Source organism: Canis lupus, chromosome 22 (genome assembly GCF_011100685.1).
Source record: "Canis lupus familiaris isolate Mischka breed German Shepherd chromosome 22, alternate assembly UU_Cfam_GSD_1.0, whole genome shotgun sequence".
In the NCBI taxonomy this organism is placed as follows: Eukaryota; Metazoa; Chordata; class Mammalia; order Carnivora; family Canidae; genus Canis; species Canis lupus.
Genome location: NC_049243.1, coordinates 51,394,130 through 51,419,515, shown reverse-complemented (window position 1 = coordinate 51,419,515; position 25,386 = coordinate 51,394,130). Strand labels below are relative to the sequence as shown.

Sequence of the window (25,386 nt, the reverse complement as noted above, 5' to 3'; positions counted from 1 at the left end):
CCTGTAATTTTAGGAAATTTATGTAAGGTGCTACATACATAAGGATTACCACAACATTAAATAATCCCAAATCTACATTCTTTGCATCCAATTTCCTTGTATATTTATAAAATTCAGAATTGAAATAGGGTTTTACTAAAAAATCATTGAGATACAGGCAAATAAGGAAAGAAGAATCAGGGCAACCCTGGTGGCTCAGTGGTTTAGCACTGCCTCCAGCCCAGGGCATGATCCTGGGGACCCGGGATCAAGTCCTGTGTTGGGCTCCCTGCATGGAGCCTGCTTCTCCCTCTGCCTGTGTTTCTCTCTCTCTCTCTCTCTCTGATGAATAAATAAATAAAATCTTTTTTTTTAAAAAAAAAAGGAAAGAAAAATCACGTAAAAATACATTTGTTTGTAGGTATGAAAAATTAAGCAGATATCCTCACAACCCAAATGAAAATAATGTTAATAAGCCACATCTGGATAATTGAGATAAAATATACATTCCAGACAATAAATATAATTCTTTGCTTTGTGTAAACTGATGGAGAAAGAAAATCTCCTTTTAGTTGAGGGTCTGCCTTCAGCTCAAGGCGTGATCCCGGAGACCCAGGATCGAGTCCCACATCGGGCACCCTGCATAAGCCTGCTTCTCTCTTTGCCTATGTCTCTGCCTCTCTCTCTCTTTCTCTCTGTGTGTGTGTGTGTGTGTCATGAATAAATAATAAAATATTTAAAAATAAATAAATAAATAGTTTCACTGATGGGCTGCAGAATCACCTCTCAACAGACTGGTTTCACACAAATGACATGTAGAAAGAGTGACAATCCCAGTCAAAGTCACCCCCAGAGGATATTTACTGGACTGCTGGTGTCTGTGGTTCAGAGACTTTGCACCATGAAATTGCTTAAGCCTCAAACAAATGGAAATGGTACTAGTGACAAGGTTGGGAGTCAAACATTTCCTGTTGTATTGCTTTGAGTTAAATGGTTATATTTACACACGCAAATAGACTTTGCATTGGTGGTATGCATCGGAACACACTAGCCCCAAGCATGTTCCTGATTCTTTTTTGATCCATAATTACTGGAAATGAAATATCAGGAGGATAATATCAGGAGGAAACATAGTATTTGTGGGTGGATTTATCTAATTGTTCTGATTATTCTGTATTAAGCCCATTAACAGAATTGTCTGAGTAGCCTCTAGCTTAGGTCATTGCTTTGAAAAACGTAAATGTTTGTGTTTGTCTGTTTTATCTTGGTGGATTGCACAAGGAAACCAGAGGTAACGAAGCAGACCTAAAATACAAGGGTCTGGATGACCACAAGAATTGAAGCTGCAATTTGCTTTTGTAGACAGAGGGACAGCTTGTCCTAAGTTAGTGACACTTTATGGCTCTCTGGTTTCTCCTGTCCCATTTGCCCCTTATCCTGCCAGGGAAAAATACTCTTCTGAAATCACCCACCCTGCATGCAGAATAGGAGTCCATGCATTGGAGTCCTGTCAAAGATAAATGAAATAAACAATTATTTATTAATGGAGAGATGAAGCCAGAGGTAACCAGGCTGAAACGTTTACATTTATTTAAACTGGAGGGGTTCTCACTGCTGTCTACTTTCCTACTAACCCGTGCTAGCCACGGTTGCAAATATAAACTCTGGGAACAGGCCTCCAGATAGGTAAGCCGAAGAGAAGGACACTCTGGGTGATGAGGAGGGGTTCTTCTCATGAAGCTCCAAATTTCAGGCACTAATAACAATTCTCCAAGGGGTGGGGGCAGTAGCGGGTGTCAACAGCACAGTCTTTGGTTTCAGACAGACAAGAGTCTAAATTCCACAATTGCCGGAATGACCCTGGGTACATTACCCAATGTCTGTGAAGAACTTATTGCAATGCTTGGCACCAGGAAGTGTGGCACATGCAATAAATAGTTCAACAGAAAAATGGATTGAGCAATGGTGTTAGGAATACCCTAGAAATATAGAAAAGATCATGAAAAATGTTATCTAAGTATGTGAAGGGGAGGGATAGATTGTAGGCTAGTAACCTTTTTGGCCTCAAAGTCTCCAATAGGACATGAAACAATTTAAAGGCTTCTGATTTAGAAAGGGAAATAGAATGAAGTTAACACATGCAATTGAGAGATCAGGAGAAAAGTGACAAAATCAAAGTGGCCGTGGTAAGCAGGGAAGTTGAAGTACTGGTAGGATCACTGTGGAATCACACAGCTGGTCTGTTGCCATAATGACCTGGCTCCTCTCTGGGAAGAGTCCGATTTTGCATTTAAAAAGTACTAGTCTATCCTAAATGTCTTATATAAGGGGTTTTCTGAATAAGCATAAATTCAGATTAAATGAGTAAACTTAGTGTAGAAATGTATACAGAGACAAAAGTACAATAAAACAGGTGAAAATCAAGTTATTTACTAATTTCTGTGCAGTTAGTGTACCTACCTCCACATATTTCTTCTGTTTCATCATCTATGCATTCTCTATCGTCACACTCACAAAATTTACCATAAACGAGGCCATTTCCATCTGGATTATCACACTTACACCTGCCACAGTGGCATGTACCTAAACCATGAAAACAAAGCAAAAAGGATTTGTTAAATGCATATAAATGATCACTGATAATTTTTAATCTATTTCTTTCAGAGCCAGAGACAATTCAAGTCAATTTATTATTCCAATTTTGTAATTCTGTGGGTAGGATGAGATAGATAACAACATTCTTTCTTGATGATTATAGTACAGCGATCATATTTTATGGCACAGAGCTATTATGATTGACTTCTAATAGTTTCATGAATGTAAATTTGACCTCCCTAAGTACAGAGCTACTTTATACATGGCTATGTGATCAATGGATGAGTGACTATCTTGTGATTATACCTGGGTCTGAAGTGAACTAAAGCAGAAAATTCTAAGCTTTGTGAGGGAAGTAGCCTTACTTATCTTCCTCACCAGTATTTATTCAATGCTTTGCACAATATTTGAGCATACTATTCATATAATAAATATTTGTGGAATTCATCAAATGCATAAATGAAAAACCTAGAATCTCCTAATAATGTCACCTCCACGGTGTTAAACTAATCCACACATCCTTATGACAGTGGGACCAGAGCAAGTTTTCTTAGGTATAGAGCCTGGGGCCTCGCCCAAACCACAGGGTGGCTCAGAGTGACACAGAGGCACTGGAGTCACCTGGTCAACCACACACCATAGATTCTGCCAAGGTTGAGGATTTGACTGCAACTGCTGAGAGGGATTTCACTGAGAGGAAAACAGCATTCAAATGATCATGAGAGGCAGAACATCCATTTAAGGAACTTCCTTTTGAATACTCATTTTTCCATTTTTAATTGATCATCATAGAAGCCAGCAGATATAAACTGAAACTTACCACTCAGCAGATACCATCCTAGACTTTGGAAACACAGCGGGAGATCAAGTCAGCCATAATCTTCCTCTCAGAGTTTTATATGAGTAAACCAATGTGATAAAATAAATGGAGAAGTGCAAAGTGTTGCAGAAGAGCTTAGCAGGGGATTTAACTGAAACCTGATGGTCAGACACAGAGCTTCCCTGGGGAAGTAGCTCCAAAACGACATACTGAGAGCAAAGTAAAAATAATAGGCAAGAGAAGTGAGATGTTGGGGAGGCCCACTTCCTGCAAGAGACACCAGCAAAGGCTCTGTGGTAAAAAAAGGAAGTAAGAAGAAAAAGTCAAAGACAGCTGGAACATAGAAAATGATGTGGAAAGTGGCATGAAATTAATAAGGCACCTTGAGGTGCAGTTTCCAGAAGTCCTACAGGTCACGTTAAAGATTTCCAACTTTAATACAAGAATAACGAGAAGCCATAGAAATACTTTCAGCCAGTGAGTCAGGTGATCAGATATGCATTTTACCAGATTACACTAGTTGTCACATGCATAATGAAGTGAAATGAAGCGCAGTGGATATGAGGACAGGTTATTACATTTGTCTGCAGGAAAGAAGATAGAGGCTGACCAGGGTGATGGCAGTGGAATGGCTAGAAGGAAGCAGAGACTGTCAGGGGTATTTTCAGGAAAAAGAACAGATAACTCAGGGACTGCCTAAGTGTGGTGAAGGATTGGGAAGATCCAAAGATGATACTGATGTTTGAATTGAGCTCCTGGATACTGGCAGTTTTGTATGTGATGGCCCAGAAAGGGTGTGGATTTTAGACGAAGGTGGATTTGTAGCCAAATCCAGGTTTTAGTAGCTAGTATTATACATTGTATAGCCAGTAGCTATACATTTTTGAGGTCATTATGTCCATCTCTAACTCTCAAGTTGCTGCTCTGCAAATAATATCAACCTCACTGAGCTGCTACAAGAGCCCAATGGTAAACAGATCACCCAGCCATCTTTCTGAAAACAGTTTGTGCAGTTACATCATAGGCTTTCAGAAAACTTTGGGTTCTTCATCTCCTCCCATGAAGATACTAAGCATGTAGTCATGTTCCCAAACATTTCCTCCAGATTCTCTGTATATTGACCCCATAATGTCCTATCTTCATGCCCTCTGCATGATTCTATTAGCCAGGTCATTCACAATTAGCTATTATCTTCAAAGAGTTGTGTTTTTTTTTTTTTCTCACAGTCACATAGAAATGGTGATTCTGCAGAATTTGAGCTAATTCTTTTTCTTCCTTGAGAATACTCATATGAATTTTATGTTTATTAATTTTCCCTTTCTTGTGTGTGTGTGTTTTTTTCCCCAAAATATTTAATTTATAAAAGTTCATGTCAAATTGAAAACTACAATTCATGGTACTGCCTCATCTCATTTTTTTCTCTAATTATCACCCTTCTTTTTCATTTTCACGTTTATTCATGCTGTCTTACAACCATCCAAACATCTATTCATTAAATTTTCTTGCTGCCTATTATATTGTTGGCAAAGTACCAGGTGCTATAGGAGATAATAAAATGAATACAATTTAAAACTAAGTAAATCACAGACTAGGAATTAAAAGCTTAGATGATCAATAATTGTTACACATACATGAGACCAGATGATGTAAAGTCATTTGCAATAGATCTGTGACAAATACTGTATAGAAAGTATAAACCTCAGTCTGGCTCTGTGAAGGAGGAAAGGCACAATAAAGGAGCAAGTTCTTGAGTTGGCACTTGATATATGGAACGAATTTCAACAGGTGGAGATGGAGAAAAGGCTTTCAATGTTGAGAAAGAAGCCTCAGCTAAGGGATAAGGATGTGGAATTAAAGAACAGTGCAGAGTTTAGCTTGAGTTCGGAGAAAAGGATCAGTTGAAGGCAGAGAGTAGAGGATCAAGAATGTTGGCTAAAGACTCTAGAATTTATCTGTTAGAATACCAGGGGCCTGTCATGGTTTGGAAGCGAGGTGTAACATCGTCAGAGCAGAGTACGCAGGAGCTGTTTTCAGGAAAGATGGAAAGGAACAGACTCTACCTCTAAATTCTACAACTTCTCACTGACACTGTGACAGACAGGCTCACTCACTCCCAGCCACACATCTGAACCATATCTGGCTAATGTGGGACGTTTACAACAGCTTAGAGACTTCCTGTCTCATCCACCAAGTAGAATTCACAACTGAGGCTCCAAGATATGGCAGATGGAAGCCCAGGCAAAAGTGACAGACTCCTGTGCTCATGTTATATCATACTACTTCTCTTAGTTGCCAGTGAGCTCAGTCTTTAGAACTGGTCTTCTGCTTTATGCTAGATTATTTTTACTCTGACTTTTCATCCTAACTAATAAAGCTATCTCTCTCTAGGAAGTCTTCCTTGTCTTGAACACCACCCATACTCTTTTGCAATGGCAGTGGAGCCCCACGTTGCTCTGCAGGCTATGCCTTGCCTTCTGCACCCCTACAGAGTCAGCTTCTGGAACACCTTCAGTCCCCAGATCCATCTCATCCCACCCTGCAGTCTTAATGCCCCAGTCCAATTCCCTCCTCCTCTCCTTCTGCCCCAAGCTGCTTCCAGAAAACCACATCATGATAGGAAGGGGGAAGGATTAGTAGAGAGAACTCAGAGCCTAATGCAGTTTCAGGGGAATAGTCCAGATAGGCTAGTAAAAATAGACATTAAAAGAAGCCATGTGAGAATGAGATTGCTAAATTCAACTTGAAAGGCTTTCATACTGAGTAGAGAGTAAGAGTGAAAAGATTAAGTGTAACACTGAGTATGAATTTACCTTTTGGTGCACCAATCTCACATATAGTAATTTTTCCTGAAGATACACCTCCAAAAATATGAAAATACATATGCACCAGTTCATTTTCTGCATTAATATTTGTAATTTCAAAATATTAGAAAGTGCCTAAGTGCCCAATCATAGGAGACTGACTGAATAAATTATGTCACCTGTATAGAGCTGAGTCCTATGCATCTGAAAAAAGAATGAGCAATATTTCTATGTACTACTGATATGGAGTGAATTCCAAGGGATGCTAAGGTGGCAAAGGCAGAGTACAAAAGAGCATATACAGGACAGCCTGGGTGGCTCAGCGGTTTAGCACCGCCTTCAGCCCAGGGTCTGATCCTGAAGACCCGGGATGGGATGGAGTCCCATGTCAGGCTCCCTGCATGGAGCCTGCTTCTCCCTCTGCCTGTATCTCTGCCTCTCTCTCTGTGTCTCTCATAAATAAATAAAAATCTTTAAAAAAAAAAAGAGCATATATAGCATGTTACCTTTTGTGTAGGGAACAAATGAAAAAACAAAAACAAAAAAACAAAAAACACATACATCTATTTTTCTCTACAAAAAATTAACACACAGATAAAGCAGCCATGAAGTTGGTTACCCCTCAGGAGAGAAAATTTAGGAAGAGAATGATGATTCACTATGCTTTTTTATATAGTTTTGACTTTTGGTGGCATGTTCATGTTCTACATATTGCAAAGTAAAATAAAATCAATAAGGATGGAAAGGAAGGAAAAAAAATCCCTAAAACTGAAAACAACATGAAGTAAATAAGCTGAATTGTATTTCAAATGAGTACAATAACTGCACTAAAGGGAGACAAAAAGAAAGAAATCCAAAGAACTTACAAGCACAGCAATTAACTAAGTATCCCAATCTTGAGCATGGCTTGGGTGGGATGGAAGTAGGAGAGGGAGTCAATTGCAAACAAATCCCAACATGTTTTGATAGACTTGTATGCATGAAGCAATTCTAAAATCGATTTTAGATGTAGTATAGGATTGAGCAAATGAGTAAATACATCCATGACGTTGGGAGCCATATTTCTCACTGTGAAAAATAAGCAAATATGGAAGGGAAAAAGTAGGAGATAACCTTGTGGGGGTGGACTGGAGTTGGATGTACTGACATGAAATCCTGATTTCTAAAATATGTCTTTGTATCTATGTGCATGCACATGTATATATATGTTCATGCATGTTTACTAGCCTATTTATAGAAAGGGTCAAGAAACAAATTCATCCCAGTAGAAATAAACATCCCTAGTGCTCACTGTTGGGCCGGCGAGACTGGGAACCTCAAAGCGGCCCACCCCAGGCCAGCAACCTCCCAATAACGCTGCCTTGCCGCCCTACCCTAACTTAGCCTACAGTGACCTGTAACCCTTGCCCTAATGGAATGCCGCCCTGCCCCCATCTTCCCACCGAAAACTCTTTATAGACCCCCCTGCGGTTAGCCTGGGCGCGAACCTCCCCGCCCGCTACTTCCTCGCTCTCTCCCTCCCCTGCGGGCCCGGACCCCGCTGAGGGGCGCCCCATTAAAAGCCGGTTTCGTCCTCGGATTGACTCACTTCACTCAGCATAACACCCTCCAGTTCCGTCCACCTGGAAGCAAATGGGGGGTATTTGTCTCTTCTGATGGCTGAGTGATATTCCATTGTGTACAGAGACCACAGCTTTGGAGAAGGACACACATTATATGGTCTCATTCATTTGGGGAATATAAAAAATAGTGAAAGGGAATAGAGGGGAAAGGAGAAAAACTAAGTGGGAAATGTCAGAAAGGGAGACAGAACATGAAGACTCCTAACTCTGGGAAACGAACTAGGGGTGGTGGAAGGGGAGGTGGGCGGGGGGTGGGGGTGACTGGGTGATGGGCACTGAGGGGGCACTTGATGGGATGAGCACTGGGTGTTATTCTGTATGTTGGCAAATTGAACACCAATAAAAAATAAATTTAGTAAAAATAAAATAAACTAAAAAAATAAAAGCCGGTTTCGGGCAGCCTGGGTGGCTCAGCGGTTCAGCGCCGCCTTCAGCCCAGGGCCTGATCCTGGAGACCCAGGATCAAGTCCCATGTCCGGCTCCCTTCATGGAGCCTGCTTCTCCCTCTGCCTGTGTCTCTGCATCTCTCTCTCTCTCTGTGTGTCTCTAATAAATAAAATCTTAAAAAAAAAAAAAAAAGCTGTTTTCGACCAACTTTTGCCTGGCCTCTCTGTTCCACTTCACTACTGATGGGATCAAACCTGACACAATTTTTATTCTAATACCATTCTTCACCTAAAGGAACCAAGGCTCTTTAGAGAAATGGTTGATTCCAAAGCTGTAGCAAATCAGGTACAACATGACCCTGGAATATTTTGTTATGCCAGAAAAGAAAGGATTGCTGAAATAAAACAAAACAAAACAATGGAGGCATGTCACAAGGACTGAAAAGCTAGCTTGAAGGGGCTCCAACAACCTCATCTGGGACTATCTGAGCACCAGAATAAGTGTAGTAATGAATAATAATCCATTGAAATAATAGGAACTGTGATTCTGAATGGACAATAAATCACTAAGTAAATGAAATATCCAGTAATTGTTGTTGTAATAGAATGTTGAGTACCAACCAGTAAATATGGAGAGAAGGTTGGAATTGAGAAATCATCATTTTTCCATCGCTAGTATAAATAATGGATCAGGTGTAAATCATCAATGGATGGTAAATCAGGGCTAATTTTTTTAAAGATTTTATTTATTTATTCATGAGAGACACAGAGAGAGAGAGAGAGAGAGAGAGAGGCAGAGACACAGGCAGGGGGAGAAGCAGGCTCCATGCAGGGAGTCCAATGTGGGACTCAATCCTGGGACTCCAGGATCATACTCTGGGCTGAAGGCAGGCACTAAACCGCTGAGCCACTCAGGCATCCCTATCAGGAGTAATTCTGATGAGGATGTAATGTCTTATAATTTCTAAGAGTTTCCCAACAGACTGCTCATTTGTTACAAGGGCAAAATCAGTAATTACAGAGCTGAGCCAACAGACAACACCTTGACCATGTGATCAAAATTAACCTCACCAGTGAGAGCAGATGGATATCATGGATTTCCAGATGACACATCCTGAGTACACAAAATCATCTATTTGGCAATTCAACTAAGAATGTATGACATGAATCTAATCATGAGGACACATTGGACAAAGCCAAATGCGTAATATTCTATTAAAAAAAAAAAGAAAGGTTGGAGACAGTTTTCTTCAAAATTTGCTATGCTATAATACCATAGAGTGTGGAAATAGTCCAGATTAAAGGAGGTTAACCAGAGATAACAGCTAAATATAACTCTGCTCTAGACTGGATCCTACAGAGGTGGGGGAATGATGTAAAGGACATTGTTTGGTCAATAAATGAAACTGGAATATGGATGGTAGATTACATAAAATTATTATACCAATCTTAAAAAGAAGGCAGAGGCTCAGATATCTTAAAATTGTGCTTTATTTTTATCAAATATGTTTCATCATCTCCTGAAATGATTCTGTAAATTTTTCCTTTAAGGTACATTACTACAGCAAATCCCATGTTCTTTTACTTAATGTTCAAACATTTGTGTTCCTAAATTAATCCCTATTGGTTATAATGTATTACTAAAAAGAAAAAAAAACGCCTCTGGATTTGATTTGAAAAATAAACAATAAATAAAGCCAAAAATAAAGAACAAAAAAAAAAAGCAGAATTCAAGCTTTATTACTTATAGAAATTTAGAAAACCTGACATTTTCAAAAGAATGAGGCTATATATGGTAAGCATGTGTGTGTGTGTGTGTGTGTGTGTGTATAAGTGTGCATGGAGAGGTGGGTGTTAAGAACCAAAGGCAGAAAAATCCTACAGACAGAAAAGACTAAGGTGCTGGAAAGAAGCAAGAAGAATATCAGTGAACACAGAAAGTAACCAACTATTAAGACCAATTTGTCATGCTTCCCAATCTATCCACTCATATCTTGCTTTGAGTATGACCTTGCTTCCCACTAGCAAAACACTCTTACTACACTTAATCTTCACAGAGCAATTCACTGAGATCAAAGATTGTGGAAAGATCGTAGCTCTGAACAACAAAGGACTCTATCTACAATGGGAGCTCCCAGAGGAAAGATGCTCTTGTAGTCAAATACTTGCTTTTAGCATGCAAAACAATGGCTCCCACACAAGGCTCTCCAAAAGAATTTCTGGGAGAGCTTTAAAAACCCACTGCAGCCCAGACCACACTCACCTAAATAACTCCATCAGACCTTCTACCTTGGGACAGAGCATTCTTAAGTTCAACCAGCCTTAAGAAAAGTGGACTTTTGAGGCTCCATGTCCCCAAATATGAAAGGAGTATTTAAATATAGTAATGCCAACTAAGCATTATTGAAAACAAAGCCAGTTGCTTTGTTTTATATGGACTGGGTAGTTAATCTTAACAGTTTTACAATAAATTTCTAAAAAACACTTTTTAAAGGTATTTATTTATTCATGAGAGACACACACACACAGAGAGTCAGAGACACAGGCAGAGGGAGAAGCAGAGACCCCATGCAGGGAGCCTCACATGGGACTCGATCCCAGATCTCCAGGATCACGCCCCAGGCTGAAGGCAGCACTAAACCGCTGAGTCACCAGGGCTGCCCCCCAAAAAATATTTTTAAATAACTTCTATAAGATGTAAAAATATTTTGGCCAAACATAAAATCTTGATGTCACTATATTTTCCCGTGAGTTTCATATCTAGTGCATCTAAAGCTTCTACCAAATTAAAAAGGTTTGGTTCTATTTGATGCTAAGGTATAAATTCCAAAGCACCCTTGATCTGTAATAGAAAATAATTAAGTCAGCTTATATAAATCCTGTTTAAAAGATTTAATCCAGCATTCAAAATCATGGCTCACAATTTACATAAAATGTTGTCGGGGTGTTGTTTCCCGTGAATATCCTGCTTGAAGAAGGCATTTGGAACAGCTGGAGAGCATCAAACTTGCCAGTCTCAGCAAGATGACATTTTCCCCTATTGATTTATCTGCATTTCATTTCAGAAAAATATACTCAAAAGCAGTCTCTCCCAGAGGTTCTGCATTTCTCAACGCCTACCTATTTCCATGAAAAACCAAAATGTGATTATTTAAGAATTTTCATAGAATAGAATCCTTACCTGCATTAGAGCAGATGACATCTTGAGAATTCTTGCACATCTGGTTACTCTTCTTCTTTGTCAGGTCACAGTGAATTGGGTACTGGCACGCATCCCCAAACCAACCTTCCTGACATTTGCACTTGCCACAGTCACACTTACCATGGCCTGAGGATTTAACAACATCCAGTTAGACTCGAATTATTTTCCAGAAAAATCCATTACTGTAACTGAAAGTCTTAAGAGTGACATTGGCTCAGGATTGAACTATAATAAATTCAAACACGGGGTTGAGGGTAATGCTACTGTAGACAGTATAATGAAGTATGTGGATTTTATTTTAATAATCAAAGTTGATAAATCATTCTAAACCCATTAATTTATAGAGACACAAAAATAAATAATAAACCAGAAGTTTAATTGTACACTTGGTCAGATAATTTAGACTAAAAAAAAATCTATTAAGCATCTCTACATTTAAGATACAAAAGCCCAATAACAATTATTTCCACTTAACTATATTTTATTTTATTTTATTTTTTAAGATTTTATTTATTTATTCATAGAGACACAGCTAGAGAGAGAGAGGCAGAGACACAGGCAGAGGGAGAAGCAGGCACCATGCAGGGAGCCTGATGTGGGACTCGATCCCGAGTCTCCAGGATCACACCTCGGGCGGCAGGCGGCACCAAACCGCTGCGCCACCGGGGCTGCCCTAACTATATTTTATAACACATAAAACCATCAACTCCGAATAACAATTTTACATGAAACTCCACTAAACCAAACATTAGCTTAGATTTATTGGAATTTAGAATGTAGTAAAGTTTAATGGATATATGAAATATCATCTTGGAATATGAATGACACAAAAAATAAATACATATTTTCTTTCTTAATGAGAAAAGTTGGTTCAAGAATCAAAACAATAAGAGCCATAGGCATCTACATCCACAGAAGTTTCTCAATTTTTCATGTTCTCAAATCAACACTGTGCTATTTTTATTGTTGTGACAATTAACTTTATTAAGTTTTAGTTGATGAATCCTACTAATGTTCTTATTAACTACACACTAGTCCTAGCAAAGTGCAGTACATGTACAATACTTGACTGAAGTAACTTAAAAAGTTCAAAGTTGAGGTCAATATATAAACAAGATGGTGCTATCTTCAGCCAGAAATGTTTGTTATACCCTGTGTTGAGCAGTATGTCTCCTACAGAAATAAAAGGGGAGAGACCCTCTGAACTTCCTTAACCTTTAACTGCGCCTGGAAAGGTGAGCAGAGTTTGGGCTGCAAGGAGAGTATTCTTGTATTACTCAAAATAATAATGCTATGTCCCAATTCCTGAAGTTCACAGACCACAATGGAATGGAATCATTGATTTAGTGCCAATAGTCATTCAGTGTGGCAGCCAAAATCTACATGATGAGGTCCAGATGGTTGGTCAGAATGAATGGCTCAGAGGTGTCCCATTTGGGCATGTTCAGCAAAGCCTGACTCTATGATTGGTTGTGACTTTAAACTCCTCTGAATATTGCCCAGTCCATGAGAATATTTCTATTCCTGTTGCATTTTTCAAAGTAATTATTCTATTTTGCAAACAAAACCTTGCATGCACCCTAATTGTAATTCATTTTATCCAGTGCACATTACTGTCAAATCGATTGTATCATTTTGCATTCTTGTCTGGCCCTACCTGATACTGTCAATCTCGGCCAACTTGGTATCATTTACAAGCATAAGTGATCTCTCCTGCCAACCATCCAGTCTATTTATAAAAGTATTAAGCAAAAATTCTTGAAGTAGCTAAGTCTCTTTTTGTAAAGAAGTATCTTGGTAACTATAATTACACTTCAATAATATTAGTGTATTAGCTTGAACCACATGGATCACCACTGTTATTAGTTTAATATCAGCTATTTCTTATAGTCCATCCCAATAAAATGTGGCTTCATACCTATTGAAAAGAAAATAAAAGTAATTTAGAAGATAATGAAATGCAGTAGTAATTATTTGCTGAATCTAGAATAATAAAAGAATACTTGACACTTCTTTTATATTGGATGGGACATCTCAGACCCTGGCTGAAGGTATATATAACAGAAATAATGGGTAATGGTGGGTAGGCCAAAGGTTACATATTTTTTATGGGAGGGGGTAAATCTTATAAATAAGGGGGAAATAAAGAAATGTACAGATGAAAGGAAGAGACTCCTCTATCTCAGACTGACCCAATGAAGCATTAGTAGAAGTAATATTCTAAGGTGCTCATAACCCAAAGTTAGCTCATGGAGGCCCAGGTTCAAAAACTCCTTCCATAAAAGGTTCTGAGGTAAAATAAACATGGGGAAGAGAACCACTATATTCTTCTTTTAATCATAATATAAACTAGCACACTGAATTTTCTTCATATCCTGTTGTGAAAAAGCTATTTAAGTTTTACTCAGAATACACAGTATTTCTTACTAGGAAGCCTCTTTTTCTTATAACCTATATGGATTTCCTACACCACACTTAGACAAACACTGTATTAGACAATGTGCTTTTAGCTTTTCATTTAGCATCTGGTTAGAGGTGAAGATGACAGCTAGTGTAGGACAGAGTCATCTGCCTTTATATTGTTGCTAAACTTTATACCCAATAAAGGCCTCCTTGATTCACTTTTGCCCATTTAGGAAAATTAATAGAAATCAATTTTTTTACTGTCAAGAATTATCAAGTAATACCCTAACCAACCTAGTTTGGAGGTAAATATATAACTATTTTTAAGATAGAAAATTTTCAGACTATTTTTACTCTTTCTCTACAGTTAGTAATTTCTTGAGTAGAGCTCATTTGCTACATTATTGTACTCGTATAGTTCATCTTCATGGTCACAAATATGGCTTCAAAAAACATTCCATTTGTCAAAATAATTTAGCTGTTGGGAATAGATGGCCCAAGAGAATGACAGCAAAACTCCCGAATCATGAGGCCCATAAGAGGCTCTGATTGCCCAAGGTCGAAGGATGGTCTTTGCTGCTACATGAAATCCTACCCAGCAAAGCATTTACCATTCCAAGCTGTCACCATTCAACTGTCCAGTTGTTTCTTCTCAAGATAACTCAATTTCCTCACTTACAAAATGTGGCCTTAAAATGAACAATCCAACATGCTGGCAATAAATCTATTGCCCTTCAAATAAGTTCCCAAGGAACCAGGAGAAAACACACACTTAAAACAAGTATGTCAAAGAAATGCCAAAACAATTCCTACCAAAGTAATAAGGAAAAAAAAGTAAATGGCTATTCTTGTTGCTTCCAGGATTGTCAGTGGTATAGCCAGTCACTAGAAAGGAAAGACGGGCTATAGAGGAAGGTAAAATCTAGTATTTAGTTGATCTCCAGTTCAGGGGAAGCATATGGATGCCTGGCGGCTTTCCACACTCCTTCCCAGAGGTGAGCAAAGCCTTGCCTTGATCTCCGCCAATAAAGGAGAGGTATCCCAGCAAAGACAGAACGAAACTGGGTTTTGTGATTTTTTAACCCCATCACCAGCTCCACCGTTACTTCCAGATCCCTTTTACCTTAGGAATGCAAGGAGGGCACTTGACGGGATGAGCACTGGGTGTTATTCTGTATGTTGGCAAATTGAACACCAATAAAAAATAAATTTATTATTAAAAAATAAAAATAAAGCAACCAGAAGAAAAAAAATGCAAAAGCTCTAACTTATCCACAGGCAGTGGTGATGAATTAATTAGTGCACGAAGGAGAAGTTGATGCTTTTATTTTTATTTTTTATTTTATTTATTTTTTAATTAAAACAAACTGTAGGGCAGCCAGGGTGGCTCAGCGGTTTAGCGCCGCCTTCAGCCCCGGGCGCGATCCTGGAGACCCGGGATCAAGTCCCACTTCGGGCTCCCTGCATGGAGCCTGCTTCTCCCTCTGCCTGTGTCTCTGCCTCTCTCTCTCTCTCTCTCTCTCTCTCTGTGTGTGTCTCATGAATGAATGAATGAATAAATAAATAAATCTGTAAACAAATGGAAATACTTGACCAATATTGAAGAACTTTTTAAAAAGTCAATTAACCATTTGTATATACTAATGAAAAATAATTGTACTTTTCTTTTCCAAATAAGTAAAATACTAATAAAAACAAAGTGGTCAGCACCAAACTCTCCTCCAAGTCTACAGATACTTTGGATACCTTGGATATCTTTGGATACTTTGGATAAAAACAAACTCCCAAAACGAATATGCCCATCAGATTAGCTATACATCTTTGGTTTCAAGTCTTAAAAGGTAAAAAATAGATAATAGATGTATAGGTAGGCAGGTAATAGGTATAAGATGAATGAATAAAGAAGATGTGGTATATGTATTCAACGAAATGTTAGTCACCAGAAAGAAGGAAACCCTGCTGTTTGGGACAATAAGGATGGCTCTTGAGGGCATTATGCTAAAGCAGAAAGAGAAAGACAAAAACTGTATGATCTCACTTCTATGTAGGAATCTTAAAAAAAAAAAAAAGCCCAACTAAACAAACAAAAAAAACGCAAGCACACACAAAAAAAGAGATCTGGTTTGTGGTTTCCAGAGGCAGGGGCTCAGGGAGGGAGTCAGAGGAAGGTGACATCAATAGGTACAAAGTTCTAGTTAGAATAAGTACTTGGTGTATAACGTACAACACAAGGACTATAGTTGGCACTGCTGTATGGTATATGTGAAAATTGTTGAGAATGAATCCTAAGAGTTCTCATTACAAGAGGAAAAAAACCATTGTTTTTGTACCTATATAAGATGATGGATGGTCATCATTTCCCAATGGATGTAAGTCAAGACATCATGCACCAAACTTACACTGTACTGTGTGTCAATTATATCACAACAAAACAAAAAATCCTGATTATTAATTATTATTTCATGAATCTTATCATTTATTTGTAACATCTAGACGTTAAAAAATGATTCTTTCTGGGGGTCAAATAAGCTAGTGGCATTCTAGAGCCTCATGGTAACCTTGATAACCTTGAAACAGATATTTTAATTTGAGCACTCAATTGGCCCTATGAATCTATTTGCTTCGGTCAAATATGTAAATTCCCATAATTTGCATTGTGTCCTATTTTCCAGCGCAAATGAGCTCACTTAATAAGAGACATACTCAAGTTTTCTCCTATTCTTTCTGAGCCACTATAAATTCCATCACCTTCTCATGTATAAGAAACAAAATAACTAACTATGCCACATCTAGAATTCTAAGAAAAGAGTGTGAAAGGATCCTATATCTACTATTACAGTTATGTCACAATTTGCAATAGAAACTTGGCACTTTCAAGACAGGGCACCAGTCCCTGGCTTGATTCTCAGGCTAACAAAAAATGGCTTCTTGGATATTTCTCCTTCCCATTCCTGAGAGCATTATGATGTGAACAATGGAAGAATCCTGTGAAGAAGAAAGCTTTGCCCTAGAAAATATAAAGTCTAGCCACTAATAAGCCACGTGACCTTGATCAGGGAAATAGAAGAGAAGAAAGGAACACCAGTAATTATTGTCTTCCAGGTACCATGATGAGTACTTTATACAGGCTAGTCTGCTTTATTTCTAGAAGGAGCCAGTGAGATAGATTTTTGTTCCCCAGTTTTACAAATAAGAGGACTAAAGTATAATTAGCTTGCTCAAGGTCACATAGTTTATAAGCTGAAAAGCTGTGTTTTTTCCATTACAGCCAACATTGTCTGTGTAGTTGCGGTACAAAAGACTTGAAAGGACGTTTTCTGTTTTGGGAAAAGTTGTGTCAGTAAAAGCCTTGGATTGATGGCTTGACAGTACTGTTTTTTGTTTTTTTTGTTTTTGTTTTTGTTTTTGTTTATTTTGCTGTTTCCTTTTGGAATTCACATGCTCCAAATTGGATTATTGGTAACCCTTGGTGAAAGAACTCTACCAGTAAAATTATCAGATTTTACTACTTAAAATTACATAATGCTAAAGTTGGTAGAAAAAGAATTCAGGCATTCAGTCACCTAATTTCTCTAGACCTCCATTCTCAGCAGCAGAACTAAGAGATTGGACGACATAATCCTTACATTCCTTTCATCTGAAAAAAATCCACACTATAGCCTAAATTATTTTTTTTCTCATAATGAGGCAAAGTACCTTCTTCAAATGGAGCACTCAGCATATTAAAACAAATCTTGTTTGCTACTGAAAACAATTACGACACAGAATTCTATTTGTTATTCAGAGCATCCATTAAAATACTACGGATTATACTAATATGTGTATTTTTAAAGTGAATTTGGGTTACATATTGATATAATCAGGAGATTTAAAATGAGAATTCTGGTAACTTGAGACTGAGGGATGAAATATAAATTATAGCAAAGCAAGACACAGTATTTTGGTTGGATCTTAGGTCGTCAATTTCATAAATTCAAAGAAATAGTTACATAAGTTATTTCAAATCACACACACACACACACACACACACACAATTTTGGGGATTCAGGAATCCTAGCTGTTAGTATAGATTCTGGCCTTATGACCTTCAGGAGACTAGTCTTTGAATTTTTCTGGCCTGGTTCTCTGTTTTTGGTTTGGTATGTTGAATGTACGTGAACCCAGTATTTCTCAAGGGACGCAGGGTATGTCTCTTTAGGGGGCACTAGTGAAACTGTCTTCCCTCCCTGCTTCATCTACACTTCCCAGGAAGCTGGTGTTCTTCTCTACCTGTAACTCCGTGACAGTAAGAACTTGTGCTGTATTTCTCAGGTGTCTAGAGAGGGAAAGACAGAAGGAAAAGGCCTCTGGACAAGATGAGGGGGGTTTTCTCTTCTCTTTTCCTCCTTCCAGTTTCCACCCCTAACATGCTATTCATCAGAGATCTTTACAGAGATTTCTTCACTTTCTTCTGCAATTAAAAAAAAAAAAGGGAATAAATAAATAAATAAATAAATAAATAAATAAAGCCTAACTTTCTTTAGTTTCAGCCTTGGCATTTTGCCCTATGTTGGGGTATTCTATTCAGAAGTGTCTCTTAGTATCAATTATACCAAAGGACAGAAGTCACTCAGGCCTTAGAAACTTAACATCCACCAATATCTCTTAGTCAGTTGGAATGAAATGAATCACCTCAAAATGTTGTAACCAGAACAGGAGACCTGAAACCAGTGAAGTCTCCTCAGTTTTACTTATGAAGAAATGAAGCTCCACACTCACCATTGTCCCTTTCCTATTACAAGTAAGTGTATGTTCCAAGGAATCTGGTTAGCAGAGATGTATGTACGTGTATGTAGATATCCGTGCTTATTAATACATACACATGTTCATATATGTATATAAGTGTATATATAGGACTTAGCAAGACTCTAAGTTTTGTCTTTTAATATGAAACACTGGATGATGAGATGGTATTTGGCATCCTTCACAATATTGAGATTTTTTTCCAAGTGTGTTGTATGTGTATCTTCAATAAAAATTAATAACTTTCTCCATCTGTTATTGTTAAGTTCCTTCATCTCAAGTTCTACTAATTGTCTATAGAGCAAACTCTACATATGCCATTATTCCCATAGCCATTAAGGAACTGTGCATCAACTTGGTGATGAACAAGGAACTCTGTCTCCCTGACAAGGTAGGGTAACACAGGGCCTCAGAGCACATGTATATGGGTAAATTCAACTTTTTGAGATATGTTCAAGAGTTTTGAAACAACTTATTTAAGCAATAGGCTTGTAAAAATATAAGAAAGATTTTATTTCTTAAGCTAGATAATGGAGGCATCATATCCATTTAATCTTTTACATTTTACATAATATTTTACTCGAAAATCTAAAAAGAAAAAACATATCTGTTAGAAGCAATACTCCTATAAGTGATAATGTTAGAGTATGGTTTGGGACTGTAGGGGCATTCAGAAGATGTGAGAATCCTTACTCATAGTCATTAGACACTGCACCAAGGAGACAGAGTACTATTCATCTTTCCAATGGGAAGGTCTATGAAGAGTTGGGTAGAGTGTGCTTGGTTATCTGAATGGGAAGACACTATCATCAGAGGCTATATGCTGAGCTAATGTGTCTGGTGCAGAGAAGAGCCACGAAAGGGTCTCCAGGAAGCTCTGTTTCCTGCCCCCTACCCGCTCCAGTGGGGGTGAAGTATGGGACAGAGGGAACCAGAGGAGAGATCCCACTGCACACCCCTGGAGAAGACTTGTACATTTTCTCTAGATCAGCTTAGAACAGCTTCAGTAGAACAGAAATGTCTGTAAAAGCTGCAAGTACCTGACACAGGCCACCAATCATCCTGCTAACCCGGGATGGTGCAGGAGGGCAATCACAATTTTTTGGAGAAGTAAGGTCAGTACCTAACAAGTGCTTGTAGTAAAAATGCGTTGATGGAATTTCAAAGACTGCCAACCAGAGATCAAATGAAAAGCACAGATGTAGTAAATGGCAGGCGGGATAGAAGCCAGCAACCACAGAACAAGACAGGAGCAGGGATAAGGAGCCAAAGGCAGTGCCCTGAGGGCCATGAGCAGTTGATCCCCGAAGACCCTCTACCTCCATTGACCTTGTCACTTTCACTCCAGGGAAAAAACCTCAAATGACTGAGTATACCCAGAATCATATTAAATAAAGTTTTTATCATTGGTAGCTTGGGAGCTGTTACAGGTTGAATTGTGTCTCCCCCACAAATCCACAGGTGGAAGTCCTAACCCTAGTATCACAGAATGTGTTCTTATTTGGGCAGATGTCATTAGTCATTGCAGATGTAATTAGTTAAGATGCTCTCACTGGAGTATGTGAGTCCTTAATTTAATATGATGAGTGTCCTTCTAGAAATGGGAAATCTGGATACAGAGAACATCATGTGAAGATGAAGACAGATATTGAGACTGGAATGAGGCTTCTACAAGGCAAGGATCACCAAAGATGGCCAGAAAACCTCCAGAAGCCCAGGAGAGAGACATAAAACAGATTCCCCTTCATAACTGTGCTGATACCTTGATCTGAAACTTTTAGCCCCCAGAACTAGGAGACAAAAAAGATGCCTGTATTTTAAATTATCCAGTTTGTGGTACTTGGTTATGGCAGCCCTAACAAATTAATACAGGAGCTCAAGGTATTGTCTAGAAGAATTTTAGAAAAATAAAGGTTTATCATTTTACATGTCTGAGTTTATGGTTTGAAAAAGTAATTGCCACCCACTGACCTATTCAGCACATTTTAATCAATATGCTTCAGAGATGACGCCCCAAATAATAGCTGAGGTTTACCTGAATGTTGTGCCTACCATACCCAGGACCATCCTAAAGGTTACAGAAGAAGTCAAAAATCTCTGAACAGAAGTATATATAGTTCTTTGCTAACTTGTGTCTAAAGTCATTAGGGAAAGAAAAGCTGTAGAAGTCCCCCATCTAATGAAACACCCTGCTTAGGCAATCACTGAGAAACAGGCCAAATGACTCTTCATGGCTTATCGCTCTCATCATTCTACTTGAAATTCTTCCAGTCCCCAAACTCTGTTTTCTAGAAAATAACACCACTTCCTTAACCTGAAAAGAATACCACATGTCTCCTGTTAGCTCCATTGCATTACTAAATTCTTGGGGGCTATGCAAATCCTCCCCTAAAGCTTTCAAACTATGCCCAAGAAGTAGACCTCATAAAAAGTCTGAACTTTTATAAAGAGTTTTTGTAAAGTCTACTTTTTATAAAATCTATTTTTTAATAAAGAACTCTTTTATTGCTCCATAAATAAGTCTGTGCAAGGGCTCAAACAAAGATTATCTATGATCACCTCATAATCTTCAAACGTTTTTATCAAGTAATTCTTTGGAATGTTATTTTCTCCTCATCCAACTAAAAAGCAGCAGATGGCAACAATTTATTTTTTTATTTCCTTCTCAGTTCAAAAATTAACAAACATTTATATATTCAGTTAACTTTACTATAAATCCACTAATTGCAATAATTTCCTTTTCTATTAACTCAGTAACTCCCTAGGGTACTTCTGCTCTAAGCTGTTACAAAGTAGGTAGTTAATAAAAGTCGTTGACAATTTGGTTGAGTTAACTGGAAAAAAATGAAATCATTCTCTTCCAAGCAGGTAAAAGGACATTAAATCATGCATTTTCTACAAAATAAAGATCAGTCACCAGGAAAATACATATCAGTAGTTGGCATGGAGACTAAATTGAACTCATTACTAATTATTTTTAAAATTCTTCAGTAACTCATGAAGTATTTTATACAATTTGAAAAGCAATTCATGGACAAGGTAAGAAATACTTTAACATGAGTTTAAAAAATGTTTAAAAAATGTTTAGATTTTAGATTTAGATTTCCTTAAAAAAATGTTTGAAAACCTAGATCAGTAGACGAAAAATTAAATTGGAAATAGAGTCATAGGGTAAGCAATTTTTTAAAGGATATAATACTTTGTTACTCTATTGGATTATCCCTACCTCGTTTGTTGAGGAGTAAAAACTGGACATGGCTCATTTGACAAGGTAGAGTTCTTCTAGAAATCTATGAATATTAGTGAAGAGGCAAACTGTACTGAGGTGTGCAAAAAGGAAAGGAAAGGTTGCTATAACAGCCAGTTCACTCAGTTGTTTTGAAACCATTTCAAGCTAAACCATCTGGAGAGAGAGAAAAGAGTGTGACAACAGTGGTGGCCATTGTTCCAAAGAAAAGGAATATCTTCATGTAAAGATATGATTAAGTTCAAAGCTGACCCACCCCAGTCCAGAATGCCCTCCCTGTTCTTGACCATGAGCCATGTCATTCCCCATTCTGAAAGTCTGGTTATTATAATTCATGATAGATAAGCTTCACTTATTAAATTTACAAAGTATCCCATTTTTAATCATTCTAGATGATGTATCTTGTCCTCCTTTTGGCATTGGCATACAGATATTTACTTTAGAAAATAGCTTTACCAAGGTATATTATAATGCATAATAACAAATATATATTAAACTCCTGAGTGACAAATCACTTTATTCATATTATCTTGATTATCAAAATGGCATGAAAAATAGAAACCAAGTATTACCACCTTCAGTTATAGAAGGGGAAGTTCTTGGTTAACATCTTTAAACGATTCCTCCAAATGTTTAACAAGCTCTCAAGGTTCCCACTTAGTTTGGGTGCCCTCAAACTCAGGAGCGAGAGTGAAATGATTTCCCAGATTTCCTGTCCTCTTTATCCTACCTCACTCTCATCTACCTTGCCTTTCTCTCTTGGCCCTAGAGGCCACATCAAAGTCCATTCCTTTTCAGGGAGCCTTGATTTCTTTGCCTTCTGGTTCTTTGGACACCTATTTCCTTTCCCTACTTTATTTTAACTTCAACTTCATTAGTTAACACCTTCCCTTTATACTATAAAATTGGAAAAGTGTCTCCTTTACAAAATGTAATCAATACTGCCTCTATTAACCTCTATTTTAATTTTAATCTCTATTCCAGTCCATTCTCACTTTCTTATTCCAATCTCCAAAAAGATGTTTCTCTCCCAATCTCACTTTTTTGCACATTCAGATTTCAATCCCATTTATTGACATTTTTCCAACTGAGATGACTACTAAGCTTTCACTCCTTAATTCAATTGACATTTAAATCTTTATCTTGTCATTAAAATTTTAATAGATATATACATTTGTTTCCAAAACTCTATTAAATACATTCCCACTAACAATGTGTGAGGATACACCTGCCAACACATAACAAAGAATATTATCAAATAACCTGTATCAATCTGAGCATTAAAAATTATTATTTTTTTCTTTTTCTTTCTTTCTTTTTTTTTTCTTTTACTCCTGAGCTGGGGACCTTCCCTGACTACTCAGCCCAGAGCTAATGCTTGTCTCCACCCTCAACCCATCTCTAGCACCCGCTTCCTTCCTGAGCCTCTCTACCTCATCTCCACCTTACTCCTTGTTTCCAGGATCCAACCAAGATTTGAACTTTGCACTTAGTTGTTATTTCTTTTTAGTCTCAAGATTTAGAAAAGCCAAATTAATAACAATGACTCTTTTGGAGAGTCAGGACAGTTGTGTTGTGGAGGGTCTCTCTTTCTGGATTTGTTGTCTTGTCGTCTCTTCATGATCTGACACAGGTTAGGCATTTTGGGGGAGAACACAACATGGGTGGTTATTGCATCTCCTCCTGAGGTGGGCGCATTATGTTAGGTGGCCCCATTGTGGGGGCTATTGAACTTGATCATATGGTTGGAGGGTGGAGTGGATATTTTGTTGTCATCTGTCAACTGTGGATGAATTTAATACCTTTTCATTGGTTTATAAATCAATTTTTGTTTTATAAACAGAATCATTTTTTTTTGGAGAAAGGAACTAATTACATTAAATATAAAGATTAATATAGGATAAATTCACAGATATACACAAATGTATAATATAAAATGGAATGTTGATTTGAACTAACTACTATATTTCTCATCAGAATAATTTTTCAGATGGTTATTTTGTCTTGTCTTGTTTTAAATATATAAGATCTGAATCAAATTAATGTTAGTAAAGTAAAAATAACTATTTTTTATGTTTAGTTATTTTTTTCATTTAGGCTTTAAAATTTATATGCACAAAGATTATTTTGTTTTACACTATCAAATTCTTTTCTATATATCTAAAGAAATATTAAAGGGAAAACTTAACTTTTTTAATATCTTTAACACTGAATGAACAAAAAAGAACAGAAACAAATTAAGCTTTTACTCTAAAAAAGAAGTCATAAAATAACAATTCTTAGGAAAGAATCAGGAAGGACCCATTAAAGATGAAAGTAGAAATTAATAAATTAGAAAAGTCATGCAAACAAGTGAGATAATTAATAATGAAAAGGCGAAGCCATTAGCTATCATGATAAGTACAAAAATATGGAAGACAGATGTTCACAGAATATAATAAGGAAAAAGGAAAAGTTAGTAACAAATTCTGAGAAAAGTAAATCACTGAATATGTACATAACATAAATAGATTATACATATGCAAAATACTGATACTGAGTATTTTGATTGTTATAGTCTTAGTAGTCTGAAGTTTTGGGTTATTTTCCTTTTCTTACAAAGTTTTCAAGTGAGAGATTTATTTTATTATTTATTTATAAAGATTTTACTTATTTATTCATCAGGGACACACACACACAGAGAGAGAGAGAGAGGCAGAGACACAGGCAGAGGGAGAAGCAGGCTCCATGCAGGGATCCTGATGTGGGACTCTATCCAGGGTCTCCAGGATCAGGCCCTGGGCTGAAGGCGGTGCTAAACTGCTGAGCCACCCAGGGATCCCCTCAAGTGAGAGTTTTAAAATCTATAAACAACAATGTCTTGTTTTGTGTTTTATTTGATCTAGATTGAATTTTATTTTTAAAATTATAAAGAACTACTACTCTAATATTATTTCAGAATTAATTTTCTTTCAAATTTTTATACTTTTTTTTTCTTATGTCACTTGCTGGCACCTTCAGTTAAATACTGAGTAGAACTATGTTGTGAACATCCTCATCTCATTCTTGATAGTGAACAATTTTCTATTTATTTTTTAATCAGACTGATAAACTATATATTTCTGGAAATTGATAGATTCAGCTATCTTGCTGGATAATCATTGTTCACTATATTTTTAAAACGATGCTAAATCTGCAGGTAATGTATGTATTTTCATTCATAACATGTTTTTATTTTTTTGTTTCTTTGGGGTTTTTTTTCATTTTTTTATTACTTTGCTTGTTTTTTTGTTTTCCTTCATTAAGCGTGCTTTAAGTATCTAGTTTCATAAACTTAATATTGGGCTTGCTGTGTGCTGTCTACTATTTTTATTTGTTTTCTATTTTATTCACTTTCTCTTTTGCTTTTTTGAGTTTATTATGTTATTCTTTTCCTTACTTTGGGGACTTAAAATTTTAGTTTGTTTCTGTTGTTTTATTTTTGCTATATGAACTGTTTGTTACACAATATCATAAATATAAAAGGGTATAAGAACTACATATGGTTTAACATCTGCCAATGAAATAAAA

At 37.2% G+C, this 25,386-nt stretch overlaps 1 protein-coding gene across 1 annotated transcript in view; it reads right to left on the bottom strand.

Moving 5' to 3' along the window:
* The window catches only part of ITGBL1 (integrin subunit beta like 1), a 212,928-nt gene that overhangs the window by 115,813 nt on the left and 71,729 nt on the right, over nucleotides 1-25,386 (bottom strand). The window contains exons 3-4 of the mRNA XM_038569987.1: nucleotides 11,385-11,531; nucleotides 2,440-2,562 (exon numbers count right to left, since the gene is read on the bottom strand). Of these exons, the coding sequence (XP_038425915.1) occupies nucleotides 2,440-2,562; nucleotides 11,385-11,531 (270 nt within the window). The remainder of the gene's footprint in view (nucleotides 1-2,439; nucleotides 2,563-11,384; nucleotides 11,532-25,386) is intronic.